Source organism: Ahaetulla prasina, chromosome 2, assembly GCF_028640845.1.
Source record: "Ahaetulla prasina isolate Xishuangbanna chromosome 2, ASM2864084v1, whole genome shotgun sequence".
In the NCBI taxonomy this organism is placed as follows: domain Eukaryota; kingdom Metazoa; phylum Chordata; class Lepidosauria; order Squamata; family Colubridae; genus Ahaetulla; species Ahaetulla prasina.
The window spans coordinates 154,278,738-154,294,584 of NC_080540.1; the positions used below are offsets into that span (position 1 = coordinate 154,278,738).

At 38.1% G+C, this 15,847-nt stretch overlaps 2 protein-coding genes across 5 annotated transcripts in view; both read right to left on the reverse strand.

The window, feature by feature from the left end:
• Nucleotides 1–961, reverse strand: part of DIP2B (disco interacting protein 2 homolog B) — a 212,466-nt gene extending 211,505 nt beyond the window's left edge. For 3 of the 4 annotated variants that reach the window (XM_058171146.1, XM_058171147.1, XM_058171144.1), the window contains exon 1: nucleotides 623–961. In XM_058171146.1, coding sequence (XP_058027129.1) covers nucleotides 623–725 — 103 coding nt within the window. In that variant the 5' untranslated portion in view covers nucleotides 726–961. The remainder of the gene's footprint in view (nucleotides 1–622) is intronic. The other variant, XM_058171145.1, reaches the window with a different exon arrangement.
• A 5,175-nt stretch (nucleotides 962–6,136) lies between these two features.
• LARP4 (La ribonucleoprotein 4) overlaps nucleotides 6,137–15,847 on the reverse strand; it is a 41,232-nt gene continuing 31,521 nt past the window's right edge. The window contains exons 14-17 of the mRNA XM_058167188.1: nucleotides 13,738–13,896; nucleotides 12,461–12,579; nucleotides 11,922–12,090; nucleotides 6,137–10,725 (exon numbers count right to left, since the gene is read on the reverse strand). Coding sequence (XP_058023171.1) covers nucleotides 10,384–10,725; nucleotides 11,922–12,090; nucleotides 12,461–12,579; nucleotides 13,738–13,896 — 789 coding nt within the window. The 3' untranslated portion in view covers nucleotides 6,137–10,383. The remainder of the gene's footprint in view (nucleotides 10,726–11,921; nucleotides 12,091–12,460; nucleotides 12,580–13,737; nucleotides 13,897–15,847) is intronic.

Sequence of the window (15,847 nt, forward strand, 5' to 3'; positions counted from 1 at the left end):
TCACAATTAAGTCACAGGCTGAGGGAAATGAAAAAAAAAGAAAAGAAAGGAAAGAAAGGAAATCTCATCTATGCAGCCACAGAAAGAAAAAAAAGAGAGAGGAAATTGCGTCTTTATGGAAGAGAAGGAAAAAATAAACTGAAACATTTGTGTGGGTGTGTGCAGAAGTGTGCGTATGCACAGGCGGCTGTATTTATTTTAGTCAACCTTAAAATAAAATTAACCAAAAAAAACAAACCCAAAATGACCTAATCTGTTTTATCCAGCTTTCAGGCAGACACTCAATAGGAAGATCCATGCTTTAACCCTCAAGGAAAATGTAAACGCCACCACCAGGGAACAGACTAGAGAATGCACGTTGGGGAAGGGGGACAGACACACACACACATACACACACAAAAGAGGCAGGGGCCTTTTCTTCTTATTTCCCCCATTGATCCGTCTCCCCCCCCCCTCCACCCCCAGCAAAAGAAAATCAATCAATTCAACCGGGAAGCCCTGGGGAGAAATACGTTCCCTCTTCTCCACCGTCGGAGAAATGGAAAGCTGCCAATAATCTGGTTTCCGCCCTAGAGAAGAGAGAAAAGGGAGAAGAGGAGGAGTGGGGCGGGGGGGGGCTCACCTTCCGAAAGCTCCAACTCCAGCTCCGCAAGCTGCTCACGGACCTCTCGGGGCAAACCGACCGGAGGAGAAACGGCGCCGTTACCGCCCGGCGGCTCAGCCATGATGGGAAACGAAAAGTGCCCGACTTCGGCGACTTCTCCTCCTTTCCTTTCTCAGCGCCGGCAGGTCCGGGTCTTGCCGTGCCCAACAGAGGCGGCGAGCAGACCCGCCGCCGTGGCCATAATCCGAGCCTCTCCTTCAGCCTCGCCGCCACCCTTCTCCTCCTCCTCCTCCTCCTCCTTCTCTCAGCCGCGTTGAAGGAGCCCGGCTAAGTCACATGAGAGAGGCGGCCAGGCCCAGCCCAAGCGCCAGCCTTCCTCCCCCGCCTTACCAGAAGACTGGGGAAGCGCCGCCCCGGGCAGGGCAGGCCCAGAAGCTGGGAAAAGCCGGGCCTGTACCGCGGGCGTCCTCTACCGGCCTCCTCCCACAAAACTGCCTACCTTTTCGGACCGCCGCCGGCCGTAGGAGGCCAGGCGAGGCGGCTGCGTGTGGAGCGGTTCCCGGTTCCCTCCAGGCACAAATTGCGCTTCACGCGAGCCTTCCAAACTCCGCGCAAAGGCCTTCGAGGACCCCCGCCACGCTTCTCCCCGATGGATGTCGCCTTTTACCCCCAATTTCTGAATTAGCGGAACACTGTCGATTGGAAAAATGATCGGCTTACTTAGGCTGAGGGCCGCAGTGCTTCATGCAAACGCAGCCAAAGACAAAGGCGGAATGTATAAAACTGCAGCAAGCGATGGTTTATTTGAACAGTTACCTTTAGTGTGGTAGTCCTCAATTTACGACCACAACTAAGCCCAAAATTTGTGTTGTTAAGTGGGACCCTTGTTTTACCCCTTTTTATGATCTTTCTTGCCACGGTTGTTAAGCGAATCACTGCACTTGATAAATTAGTAGCCTGGTTGTTAAATGACACTGGCTTCCCCTCATTGACTTTGCTTATCAGAAGGTGATTAAATGACCTTGGGACGCAGCAACGGTCATAAAGATGAACTGGTGGCCAAGCATCTGAATTTCGATCACCTGATCCATGGGGATGCTGCAAAGGGCGTAACTGTGAAAAATGGATATAAGTCACTTTTTATAGTGCCATTGTATCTTTGGTCATTGAATGAACTGTTGTAAGTTGAAGACAACCTTTCTAGGTATAGTGGCTAAGTCAAAATTGTGGAAACCTTTTTAGGAGTTTGTGTGAATTTGTGAACAAATGGCAGGTGTTTGCCTCCAAAAGTTCAGAAGGATTATTTAGTACTGCTTTTGCCATTTAGGGATGACCATGTTTGTTTTGTGGTTATTATTAATCTATGCATACTTAAGCGCACACTGAGAAATAGGTTTAGCACTTTAATGTGCTCTCAGTTCCCAATAACTTCTTTAAACTCGGCCATCAACCCACTTGCACAGTATAAGGAACCACAAATATGGCATCCCCAATAAATGCTATTTCCCACCTGGTTTCAGTTTAAACTCCTTTAACAAAGGAGAGTCCACCCCTCCAGAAGTTGTCTCTTGCATTGCTAAATGGCTCGCAACATGAGGACGTTGTCTAGATATGCAACTGTGTTTTGTCCCGTCTACATAACATCCCTTCATCTAGAACAGGGGTATCAAACTTGTGGCCCGCGGCCAGATGCATCACGCGGTGGCCACGCCTACCCCCGTCTAGCAAAGGAGAAAAATGTCTCATAATGATGAGTTTGACACCCCTGAGCTAGAACGATGGGATTTCCCATCATTCTTTTTTCAAGCTAAAAATACCCAATTCTTCCAGACTGATCAATGAAGGCAGTGAAGATTTCATTCTATTTTATATTGTATTCCCAATACCACCAAACTTTCTTTTTCCCCCCAGACCTTATTCATTTTGGTTGCTTTCTTCTGGAAGGTACCAATTTGCCAATGTCTATCCTAAAATATGGTGCTCAATAATGCATGAAATATTTTGGAACAGATTTAACAGAGTTGGAAAGGACCTTGTAGGTCATCTAGTCCAACCTCCCCCCCCCCAAGCAGGATGACATTACCCTACCACTGGCCTACATCAGTTCTGATAAATGGCAGTCCAATCTATTCTTGAAAACCTCCATTGATGAAGCTCCCACAACTTCTGAAAATAAGCTGGTTGATTGCTCTCACTCTCAGAAAAATTCTCTTTATTTCTAGGTTGAATCCTTCCATGATCAGTTTCCATCCATTATTCCTTGTCTGGCTTTTAGGTGCTTTGGAAAATAGCTTGACCCCTTTCCTCTCTGTGGCAGCCCCTCAAATATTGGAATACTGTTATCATGTTTCTCCTGGTCTTTCTCTTCACTAGACTAGCCATGCCCAGTTCCTGTAACCGTTCTTCATATGTTTTAGTCTCCAGTCCCCTAATCATCCTAGTTGCTCTTCTCTGCACTTTTTCTAGAATCTCACCATCGTTTTTTAATAGTGTGGTGACCAAAACTGCATGTTGTATTCTAGGTGTGGTCTTACTAAGGCTTTATAGAGTGGCATTAGTACCTCATTTGATCTTGCTTGTATCCCTCTGTTAAGGCAACTTAGTATTAGTCTGACAAATGAATAGTGGAACAATTACTTTTCTTAATTGTGATACTACATTTTGGTTGATACATTTGAGGGGTTTGGCTGCATCATATTTTGAAGTGTGTTGGTTAAAGACACGCAGATCCTTTTCACAAGCCTTGCTTCCTAATAGGATTAGTCCTACTACTCAATTTTATATTCATGCCTTTGTTTTTTTGTCTGGTCCTGCAAACGTGATAACTAGGAACACCTTAATAGTCCCTTTACTTAAAATGAGTTGTCGGTCCTTTTATCTATCAATCACTCTGCTTAAAATGATAGTATTCTTATCCAAGGACTCTTTGGCAGGAGAAAACTGAAAAAAGTAGGAGTATCTCTTAATGGCCATAGCACTTAAGACTTAGGTAAGTCTAAGCTTTATAGAGCTTTACAGCACTCTGAAGAGTTTACAAATGTCAGCTTATTGCCCCCAACAATCTGGGTGCTCATTTTACTGACCTCGGAAGGATGAGGCTGAGGCAACCTTGAACCAGTCAGGATTGAACTCCAGACTATGAACAGAATTAACCTGCAATAGGGCATTCTAACCACTTTGCCCCTATGGTTCATAAACATAAAACAGAGATATGGGGCGAAAGATGTCCAAGAAAAAGGGCAGCTTCATCCAAAGTAATACAGTATTTTTATGTGAAATAGAAAAAGTTGTAAAAGGAGTCAAGAGCTTCCTCTCAAACTGTCCCTAGGGGCTCCTCATACAGTAGGGCCACTACGTTTTAAAGAACTATACATTGTTTTTAAAAAAGAATATGAGTAAAAATCGCTGGGATATAATCCAATATGGCTGCTTCCAATTAATTCAGGCAAGTCCTTACTCTTTTCCCTTTGGTGATGGATCAGAGGAATACATCAACAGAGCTAATTGAAGAGTTTGTTGTCTTAATCGTGATCATCTTCATCAGCATCTTTATTATGGTCACTGACCAGTCCAAAATAAAAACGTTAAGAAAGCAAGCATCATGACAAAAAATATAAGGGCATAAGTCAAAGAAAGCTCTGGGCCTGATTAACACATCACTAAAGCACTTCCGAAGGATTCTTTAATGTATTTCTTTAAGCATCATCACAGTTCAGCTTTCAAAAATATAATAGCAGAATCTAAATTTATCTAAGGGAAATAAATGTAAAATAGAGCAGATCTGCATAGTTTTTTAGTCACTACTAAGAGAGTCAGATTCTCAGCCGCTGCTTATTATTTAATTACTGGCTTAGTCATCAACTCTGAGCAGCTGCCTTCCATATGCAAATGTTACTAAAACAATCAATAAGCTATAGGTAATAAAACAGTCCTATGCCTTTTGTAAAATATTCAGGGCCAGAGCGACTGAATTTGCAAAGCACTAATTTGTGGCTAATTGAAACTATTTATTGAATTAATGCAATTTCCTGATTTCATACAACGCATAGCTACAAACCAGCTAACTTTATTCTAGATTATGCAAGCTCAGCCATTATGCAAATCAGGCTGTTTTGTTCAACAAGCCTCAGCTTTACAATATCCAAACCAAAGTATGTTTGTTCTCTGCTGAATAGCTTATTCATTACCAAGGACAATAAAGCGTATTAAGACTATAGCGGTTGGAAAGGAAGAATTTGAAGAAAATCTGTCTTTAGTCCTTTATTGTGCTTTGTCCCAATTTATCTATAAACTGGAGTATTTCTCACAAACAACTCTCCCCTTTACTGTCAGATACATGCAATGTCTCAGCTTGTTTGCCCATATGACTACTGTTCTAGGAAAGATTAAAGAAGTTAAGGATTCTATCTAAATGCATTCTTAACTCCTAAACCAGGTTCTCGGCCTTACTCTCAGCAACACCCATCCAATTTTATTTGAATTTAGAAGCTGAAGGTCAGGCCTCATTAGTCTTTGGATAAGAAAGCACCTGGGAATTCCAGGCCCGAACTGAAAAAAAGACAACCTGGAAAAAGGTAATAGCAAACTGAATTGTTGCAAAGAAATTGTAGTGATCTACTTTTTATTTTTACTTTTTTCTGCTCTTGGTCAATCACCCTTGATTTTGTTTTAAGTAGTAAATCTGAAAGTAAGAGTTATGGGAATTGTATTTCTTCTGAAGAAAAAGGAAAAAGGAAAAAAAAGAAAGGGAAGGGTTTTGGCAAGAGATGGCCCAGGGCACATTTATTCCTTTGTGATGCTGACCCCAGAGGTAGATGATGGGCTCAAAAATGCCCCATTCTATTACTCTGTTGCAAAGAGAAAATCTTAAGTTCCATTCAGATGATAATGATCCATTTCCATTAATACACTGATCTATGTGTGACTGGCATTTTTTAAATTATTTCTTTCCAGAGAAGGTAGGATCCAATTTCTACTTCTGGCCCCAAGTGGAATCTAGGAACAAATGTATTGGAGAAAAAAATAGAAAAAATGGATTTTTATTACCACTTAGGATGGCAGGTTAATACAAACAAAACTAAAGGCATTTAAAACTCACACATTTTTATAGAAAAAAAAATTTAATGGGTTCCATAACAATTCCTGGAGAGACCACAGAATGGAATATGACTTAAATCTACAGACTGACTTTTCAAAAGATTAACCTGCTTTCTCTTATTTAATTTACATATAGAAATAAAAGAAATGATCTATCTCATTTTCATTGATAAATTTCATGGATTTCTTTCACTAATCAATGTGTTTCCTGATATCTCTGTTTTGATCCTGTTAGATTTGAACAAATTTCCTCTTACTATTTCTTTATTACATCAAATAATATTCAGGCAAAGTTGTTTTTTTAAGGTGGCTTTTATTATTTCCTTCTAACTGTTATTTCAATTTCCCATAGCACCTTGGCAATGTCAAAAACAAATACAAATACATGTATAATCTTAACAATTAAGCATGAACCTACTTTACACAATTTCTTGGTTAGACAGCTTTGACAACAGGAATAAACCAAACTGATAAGAAATAGATAAGCCAAATAATTGAGATATATATGAAGCCATCACTCTGCTAAGTCAGACTAGATGTGTCACAGAACTCAAACTTGGGGGGGGGGAGATATAGCTGAGTAGTTTGGTTTGTTAAAACAGAAGCCATTTTGCACACCAACACTTATATTTGAAATTTGAGGGAAATTTTATCCATAACTGATTTTTAAAAAAGAGTCATTAAATAAAAGTGTTGAAGTTGTTAACGGGTTAGTTCAGCGGCTGATTAGTTTCTATGCTAAATTTTAAATCTACATTAATACACTCATTCCCATCTCTTCAAGAGTGGAGGGCTGCAGATGCAAATAACCTTCATCCAAAAAACAAAAAAAGGGGGAGTGGGAGAAGGGAAATCAGAGATAAAGGAAGCCAATGCTATATAATAGATTCTCTCTCTTACATACACACAAGAGCATGATAGACCATTACAGACTGATGGTGATCTTACGTTTCAGAAGAAAATATCAAAAGTTAAAAGAAAAACCTATTGCATATTTCTTGTAATCAACAGTTTACAAAAGTTTAAGCAATCCCCACCCCGAAGTGCATTTCTGTTGCAATTTTATCAGTATACAATGTAGCATTTTATAAATTTAAAATAATCTGTACACATGTAGCAGGAATTTTTACCCAAGTGAATGTTCACTTGATGACAATAAAAATAGTGGATATATTCAGACATTTAGCTGATACTGACGAAGTAATAAGGCCATAGCTATTTAAATTATAGTAAAGCATTGCTTAAGTCACTTAATTGCTACTGATCTGCCCATATCTTCAGGTCAATAAGAAGAGTTTGATTTTAATCTGTTAAAACAGCATCACAACTTTCCAAGCTACTTTGGGGGGGGGGGAAGAGAAATACAAATTTCACCCACAGAGAATCTTCTCCTTTTCCCTTTTAGAGAAGTACAATACCATGGCTCAGAATTATTGAATAAAATTAAAGATACAGAATGTGTAAAAAACCCAAAATTTCCTGCTAATGAAGATCTCCTTTCACAAGTTCAGGAAACAAAGGTAATTGTGATCTTTATCATCTTGCATATTATTATATTTCATCAAAAGTTTAAGGTTAAAAGGCATGTACGTCCAATGATAACCTATTAAAAGGGAAATACAATTGTTCTCTTAGTTGATAGTTTTGGCACTGATGTTCTTATGAAATGCAAACATCAGCTTCATCTCTGCTGTTCCAATATTTACAATGAAAATGCTCTTTTTATTACATTTACCAGTATAAACCATACTGGCAATGTCATTTACATTCAACCATTGCCGAGACAGAGAATAATGATTTACAAGTTGGTCAATATATCAACTTTCAGTTTTAACAATGTCGATTTGCTCATTTACATTTAATGCACAGCTATGCAGAAAACAAATACTATCAATATTGCACATCCTTACAGCAAGATAGTAAAATTGCCCAGACATTGAATCTAAAAACTTATTGTGTCTCATTTCTAAAGTAATATGGGAAGACTGATGAAAATCCAATTCACTCTCTGAGAATAATGATTAGCCCAAATACCTGTTACTCAAAAGTAAATGCAATTAATAGCATATGGTTGTTGTTTTTTTACTTCATCATTCCTTCTATCTAAATTTACAGATTTAGGTATTTATGATAACAAAATAGGGATATTGGAGGAGAGTGAAGAAAATGTTAACTGAGGAAATGCTTATCAAACACTTCAGTTTTAGTAAATCTCTCCAAGGTATTAATCTGACATTGGAAAAGCTGCTTTTACACACTTTACACATACATTGCACAAGAGCCACTTGTGTGGGGAAAGCACACATGCGCAGACATAAGCTTCAGGATGTACAACACATCCTTTCCCACAATCCATTTTTTCCCTCACAAAAAAAAATAAAAATCTGTGAGCTATGTTTGCTTCAATATCCAGTAAAGAAAAGAGTTACATTTAGTTGATCTGTCTTTGAATACTAGAATCCATTCAAGCATGGAGATATAAACAGAGTTAGATTTCACATCCTTGCATTGCCAAGTAACTTTTAAAGTAGCATCTTCCCACAGAATTGCATTCTTCTTGAAGAGGAAGCATTTTTAAACAACTCCCAGCAACTGTTAATTCAAATCCGTCTTTAGTTTGCAATGACACAGTGCTTTTATCTACCCTAAAAACAACTATGGTACAGTATAGCAGTTTAACCTTTTTTCCATTCCAAGTGCAATAATCAGAATTATGGGACTTTTAAAATGAAGTATTTATACATTTTTCAGAATTCCTAACATTTTAAGTACTTCACCTTTTGTGTCATATTCAGCAAAAATAGCATTATGAGTAAACCAAAGTGGGTTTGTACTTAAAAGACGTGATCAATTATTTGTTCTAATGTAAAGTCTGCCAAGGCCAGCAGTTACTTCAAAATGAGAAATGATTAATAACATGCATAGAAAAAGAATATCAACTACCTTAAGTACATTTACACTTCTCAATGAAATAAAAAAAGTGATTGCCAAGCTGAATAAGTTAGAGAAATGACAAATCTGACTACATATATACACACACATATATATTTGTATATATATGTATATGTATGTATATGTGTGTGTGTGTGTATATATATATATATATATATGTATATATATATATATTTATAAAAATAGATATGAGTGTTCTCAAAGCCATTGATAGAGAATGCCTACAGAATAAGAAACTGCCAAAAGTTTTCTGGCTAAGAAAAATCAGAAGATTACCATTTTCACAGTTAATTATTTATCTGCCACTGACATTTTAAAGTTATCACTAACACACAAACTAAAAATGCATGGTGGTATCTCATAACTGAGTTTTCCAGTGTTTACAACTAATGTCTTTAAATTTGTATATCTGCTACCAACTAAATCCAATATACTGTCCCCTAACACTTTAATTACAGAACTTTGAAGTCTAGCATGCTGATTTTGCAAGATTAACGTTATGTAATTCTCCTAGTTCTTTTCTTAAATTCTATAATCATCAGCTTGTAAACCACACTGCTTGTTGCACATTGTTATTCTAATTAATATAAATCTATCCTAATATTCTTGCCAATATTCTCCAAAGTAAGTTAATTTTCAGTTATCAGCTCTATCAAACAGGGAAACTTAAGAATCTTTGTTTTGTCTCCCCATTAAATAAAACCTGATTTCTGATATAGTTTGAAACTCCTTCAAGTAGAAAAGGTGTTTTCAGTATATCAAAGTATGGCCCTAGGATGGCCATTCTATTTGTTAAACTGAAGTCAGACCCCCCCCCAAATTATCTTACCTCCTTCTAGAGAATTGAGAATATTAAAGAGTTGAAAATCTCAATTCAATGCACCAAGGTAATGTTTACTATGAAGGTTCCCATTCCCTATTTTTAGTTCTGCATTAGTATCAGAATAACTACATTCCAGCTAGATGTGCTTAATTCTGTAATAAAGGATCAGAGAAAATATTAAAGCAATGGAAAAATAAAACAATGCTATTCCTAATTAGAGAAAATGCTGGAACAAATTAAAACCTTACCCACTATTTCTTGTTTACTAATCTTGCTGTTTGCATACTCCAAAGTAAAATTATAGTTTTAAAAGCTGACCAAAATTAGTAAAGTCAAAGACTATATTTCCAAAACACAAAATCCTACAGTAGTACAATCAATTATCATCAGTGACTAAATCATGACATAACAGGTAATATGGCTACACTCATTCATACTGACCAAGCATGTCAGTTTTGGGGCTGAATTGTAATGCAAGGCCATTAATGGCATACATGTCATCTTACAAGCCATACCTTAAATAGATTTTTAAAAGTAATTTATAACTTTTACAGTTTTTTTCCAAAAAAAAATATTTGCCCCCTCTTCAAGTAAGAAACATGCTAATATGTGTATTTGTTCCTCATCTTTAATAAGCTAGTTCTTAATGCAAAAATCTAATTCAAACAGGAAATTAAAAACAGAAAGTTACAAAAATTATAATCTTTATCATATTTATATTGATTCTATTTCTCCAGCATTTTGTATCATTTCGAGATGAATATTGGGATCCCTTTAAGCTCTCTCACATTGCAAACCCTGTGCTCTTCAATTTACTGTCCACTTTTCCTATATTTATTTCTCTGAGCTGGCCAGTTTCTCCTCTACTGCTCTTTAGTTCACAGTTCTGATTAAATAAAAAGTTTGATCAATTTTCCTTTGGTGATCGCGGCGGCATATACTGTTCCTTGCCAACTCGCCGAGGCGCTCCCTGAGGAGAAGACCTACGTCCACATTGGCGCCTCTGTTCCCTGATTTTTCCTGCAGCTCCTTTGGGAGGCCCATTGCCTCTGAAAACAGCCAAGTCATTCATCCGTCCTTCAGACTTTTCATGTGCCTTCTCTCCAGCCTTATCATGGGTGCCATTTTCTTCTGTTTTGGCAGGGGAGGTTACATTAGAACGCAGCTCCCTAAGTGGCTGAGCAGGAACAGAAGGTACTTCTTTTGGAGGTTTTTGACAGACCTCAGCATAACTGAGCTTCCGAGGTTCCTTACCAAAAGAAAAGCATTTTAATATGCCTCTAATATAACAAAATATGCTAGTGACAGTTAAAAATTAAAGCTATGTTTAGCAATTGTACATACAGCTAGTCCTTAATTTACAACTAGTTGCTTAGCAACTGTTTTAAGTTATGGCGGATCCTGGAAAAGCTACTTACAACCTAGTTTCAAAGTTATAATTCCAGCAGCCACCCTGCGGTCATATGAACAACATTCAAGCAGATTCTGACCAACCATAGGGACTGTAGCCTATATCCCTCCTCCTCCTTCCCTGCCTGTTCTCTCACCCCGTCTCCATACCTTCCTTCCTAGCCCCATCACCCGGTCATTTACCTTTCAGTGTAGATCTTCTGGAAGAAGCTGCTGCACCACGGAGCCTTGCTAGCCAGAGATCACTCACACTGGGTAGCAGAGTGATCATTCTGGGAAAGGGGAGTAGGCTGCTCTGCCCATCAGCATACCTGCAGGGCTTGATGGCACTATCCAGGAAGTGGCTATCATTTTCAGTGTAGCCATGTTACAGCTATTCTAAAAATGGTACTAGCTTCCAGGATGAAGCCATGCAGCCTAGGGATGTTGAGGGGGTGGAGTAGCTTACTCTCCTTTTCCAATGTGAGCTTGGGAGCTCTTTAGATGGCAAATAAACAATTGGTGATGGGTGATGGGGGTTGGGGCAGAGGGTGTGTGAGACCCAGTGAGGTGGGAAGCAGTCCCAAACCCTGTGGAGACCCAGTGGAGTAGGAAAGTAGGCCCAGGGTCTGACAGCACCTCAAGGGATGGATAGAGTAGCACAGGGTGCCTTGGGGTGGAGTGGGACCTTGAAAAGCTTAGGGCAGGCGGTCCTAGGATGTGCTTTCATGGGCTTAGCCCAACCCTCAGGAACCCACCCACCCCCGGTTCTCTACTTAATGATTGTGTTCAGGAGAGCAGGGAGGGATAGTGATCGTTAAGCAAGGCAATCATCTGGGCACCTTGCTTAACAACCATCAGGACTTGCTACTATAATGGACAGACTCCATTACGGTCATAAGTCAAGGACTACCTATATTTGTTCTTCTACCATTTTCATCCAAGTGAGTCTGAAATTTTTATTTCAGGCTATTTTTAAAGGTTACATTCTGCACTCTATTATATCTGGAAGGTGGTTTATTAAAACTATCCAAAATGATTGAAAGCAGTACTTACCTGTATCACTACAGCAGGCATTGGGTTTGCATTGGTTGTGGATGAAATGGTATTTGTCCTGGGTGATTTTACAGTACTGGGGGGGCATACAGATGAAGATGGGGAAGTCTGACTTGCAGCCTCCTTGTGCACATGAACCTCTTCTAGTTTTTTCTCTTGCTGAGTGGCACTAGAAAAAGCATTCAGAATTGTGTGACATCTTGCAGATTCAAAGACTTTTTAAAAAAACAAAATAACAAAATGAATTGCTTTGAAGCACAAGACATTTTCAAACAGATTAATTTTCTGCTTTGTAAATAAAGGCAACTATGACTTTTGCTTCATGCTTTCAATGTTGGTTGATTAAGACAGCTACTGAATTAAAATATTCAAAAGGAATCAAACTTACACAGTATTTTCTGTCTAGGTTTATGTTAGGAGAAAACTGTTACTAATTTTACTGGTGTTAGAACTAAAACATACAAAAATGTATTTGTGCTTCTCTTGCCATACAAAATAATTATTGGTAATACTTGTAATTGGAAGACCGATCTCCATACCTTAATCCAGGAAGGTCAATCCCATAGGGAGAACTGGCATTCGTGACAGGCTGAACAACACTTTGGCCCTGCTCTTCCTGAGTGGATGTTAGACAACTAACTGTCAAATCTTTGTTTTCCTACATAGAGCAAAAGGGAAGAAAGAATGTTTGCAAAAGTACAGGTTAAAAACTAAACGTGTTATTACAGAAAAGAAAAATTAGATATCATATAGGCCACAAGCCACCTGTTCTCTCTCTCTGAGTCACTCTCTGGCAGGGGGCCAGGCCCGGGGGGGGAGGGGCTGGAGCCACAACACCACCTCACGGTGTTGAGATCAAGGATAGACAACTTATGGCCAGAGTTGCAAGGATCGAAGTGGGTAGTGCAATAACAAAAAAGAGGAAATAAATCACAAATATGAGCAAGGCTCAATCCGAAAACATTTAAAAAAAGAACAAGGGGCTCCATCAACCCTATCTTAAGGCCTAGTGCAGCTTTATCTAAGACTGAAGACAGAAAGCAATGGGATTGAGGGAATGAGGAGGGCCTTCTCTGTTGTTGCTCCTGCCCTTTGGAATATCTTGACTCCCAATGTGAGGTTGGCCTCAACCAGCCTATCTTTTCCCAAGGGCCTAAAGAAATGGCTGTGCCATTTGGCTTGGTGCTCCAGTGGAGGATCAGTGCAAAAGAGGTGGTTGATGTTTTACAGCTAGCTTCTCACAAACCAAGTCACTGAGAAAGCCTGCAGCTGGAAAGTCACACTCATGTCTTGTTGCGTTCAACAACTGCAGGTAATTTACTTAACAAATGCAGCAGAACAGACAAGTTATGCAGTTATGAGATGTTTCAATTACAACCATGTCACTTAGCAACAAAGTTGCAGGTCCCAATTGAGATTTGTTCATTTGTTATTGAGCAGTAGTGTGTGGCCGAAGAACTGTAAGCCACGTTTTTCAACAATTTTTGCTTATTGCTGGATGTGAAAAGAAACACCTTAGAATAAAATTTCATTTTCCTACACTGTACTGGTGTAAGCCCAGAATGTACTAAAGTTTTAATTTCTTGAATTTTACAATATATAAATTTAGCAAAAAGCAACTTTTGCAAAACCTATCAGTTTTGCTTTTGTTCTTATAAGGTAATATAAACAATATTTATTGTTTGGGTTCAAGCAAATGTAGTAGGGATGAATTAAGCATGTTTAACATTGTCAAATAATATAACGATTAAAAAACTGTCATGCAAGATTAAAATTGAGAAAGAGAGAGAGAATGTGAAAAAATATAATTACGTACCTTTTCTTTGCTTATTCCTTTAACTATATCTGACATCCTATTCTCCAGAACAGGATCTCCTTGTGTTTTTATCATGCTACCTGGCAATGGAGGGAAATTTGAGGCTAGCAAGTCAAACTTTGGTGTCAAAGTCTTGGTTTCAACTGAAGTCTGAGGTCGCTAAAAAAGAGAAGTAGCATGTTAATATGAATTATTCTCATGAATCTTATTTGCAAAAACCAGAGAATGCCATCAGATGTTTGTATCCAATCCCAATTATTAGGGAGCAATTTAGCATTGGCAATTCTGGAATGGCTGAAGATTCAAAAGCTGACTGACTCTAGGACATTATTTGCTATAGCTCTAGATGAGCTTGTGTTTCCCAGAAGCAGCTGTTATGCCAACAGGCTATGCACTGCTCTTAATGGAGCAAGTCAAAGCTATAGTTAGGAGGGCCTCTGCCCAGTTTTGGTGATGGACCGATGTCAATTTTAGAATAGCCAACGCTGACTAGTCACTCATGGATTTGGTCCTTAAGAGTAGATTACTTAATGCACTCTACTTGGGGCTGTTTTTAAAGACCACCTAGAATTACAATTAGTAAACAATGAAACCGCTCTCATATTAACCAGGACAACCCAATATTGATATATAATACTAATATTCCAACTGCACCATTTGCCAGTTTGTTTCCACCAGAGTATAATTCAAGATGTCTATGATCACTTCTGAAGTCCTACATAGCTGGAGACCTGGCTTCCTTTGAGGCCGCTTTGTGATGGCATCTCTAGCTAGACTGAAGGGGTGTTATGACAGATACAGCGTCCCTGTGGTCACATGATCACCATTTGTGACCTACCCAGAGGGCTCTGACAAGCAAAATCAATGGGGAAACTAGATTGGAAAAAAGGTGATTAAATCGAGTGCAACTCACTTAATGACTGCATCATTAGTGGTGGAAGTTCTGGTTTCAATTCACTACATGTATACCTGATTGTTACTTCAAGATTACAATTCTAAGGATCCTCTTGTATATTACCTGAACTGAATTATAGCAAATGGAGTTCCAATAAAACTTTCCCCGTGTCTTCCCATTTTACATCTTCTCTAGTTTATCATCAATATAATAGGTTATACTCCATTGTGTTGTAAAGCACTATGAAGCAATATATAAGTCTAAATTCTATTACTATTGTTATCTCACCATTCCAATGACAAATATTCTCTTGTTTCTTGGCAAATTCTTTTTTCTTCTTTTTTAAAATAATTTTTATTAAAAGGTTTTTTTTTTAAATGAGTTTTCTTCTTTACAACATTTCCACATTGGTATACTTCTATTGCATATTCATTTCCCCCCTTCAATTTACTTTTTATGTACATATGGTTTCATTATTTTTATACATATTGATATATGGATATATTAAATTACAATCATACATTTTGTGTCATATATACAAGTTTGTTACTAATTTCTAACTCCTATATCTTCCTCATTTAGTCTTTCCTTAACCTTTACATCTATCCTCTAACCATTTATTCCATACCATGTAGTATTGTTTCTTCTTTATTTATTTATTTATTTATTTATTTGTGAGTCTATCCATCTCTGCACACTCTTAAGATTTTCCTTATTATATTTTCCTCTAATGGTACATTGTGATTCTTGCAATTTTGTGCGTACATTATTCTCGCTGCTATTGTGATATGTAAAATTAAATATTCTATTTTTTGTTGCAATTCCCTATAAATATTCCTAATAAAAATAATTCTGGTTTCATATCTATTTGTTGTTTGGTTATTATCTTATTCTATTCCAATATTGTTTTACTTTTGGGCACGTCTACCACATGTGGTAATATGTTCCCTGCAAATTCTTTTTTCTTTTATTCTCCTAGAATGTGTCAATTCAGATGTTCTGATCTGAAAACCTGTTCTGAGTCCTGCCAACCATTTCCTATTCCAGAATATTTCTTTCTAGGAAACTATTGTATCATCCCCAGAATTGCTGCATTCAGGGAAAAACCCAAACGTTTTTGAGTCAGTAAAACATTCAGTCTCTAAACCCAGGAGTCTGAATACCTCAAATAAAAAACAGACCTCACCGTTACACTTTCTGATTCACAATGGACAA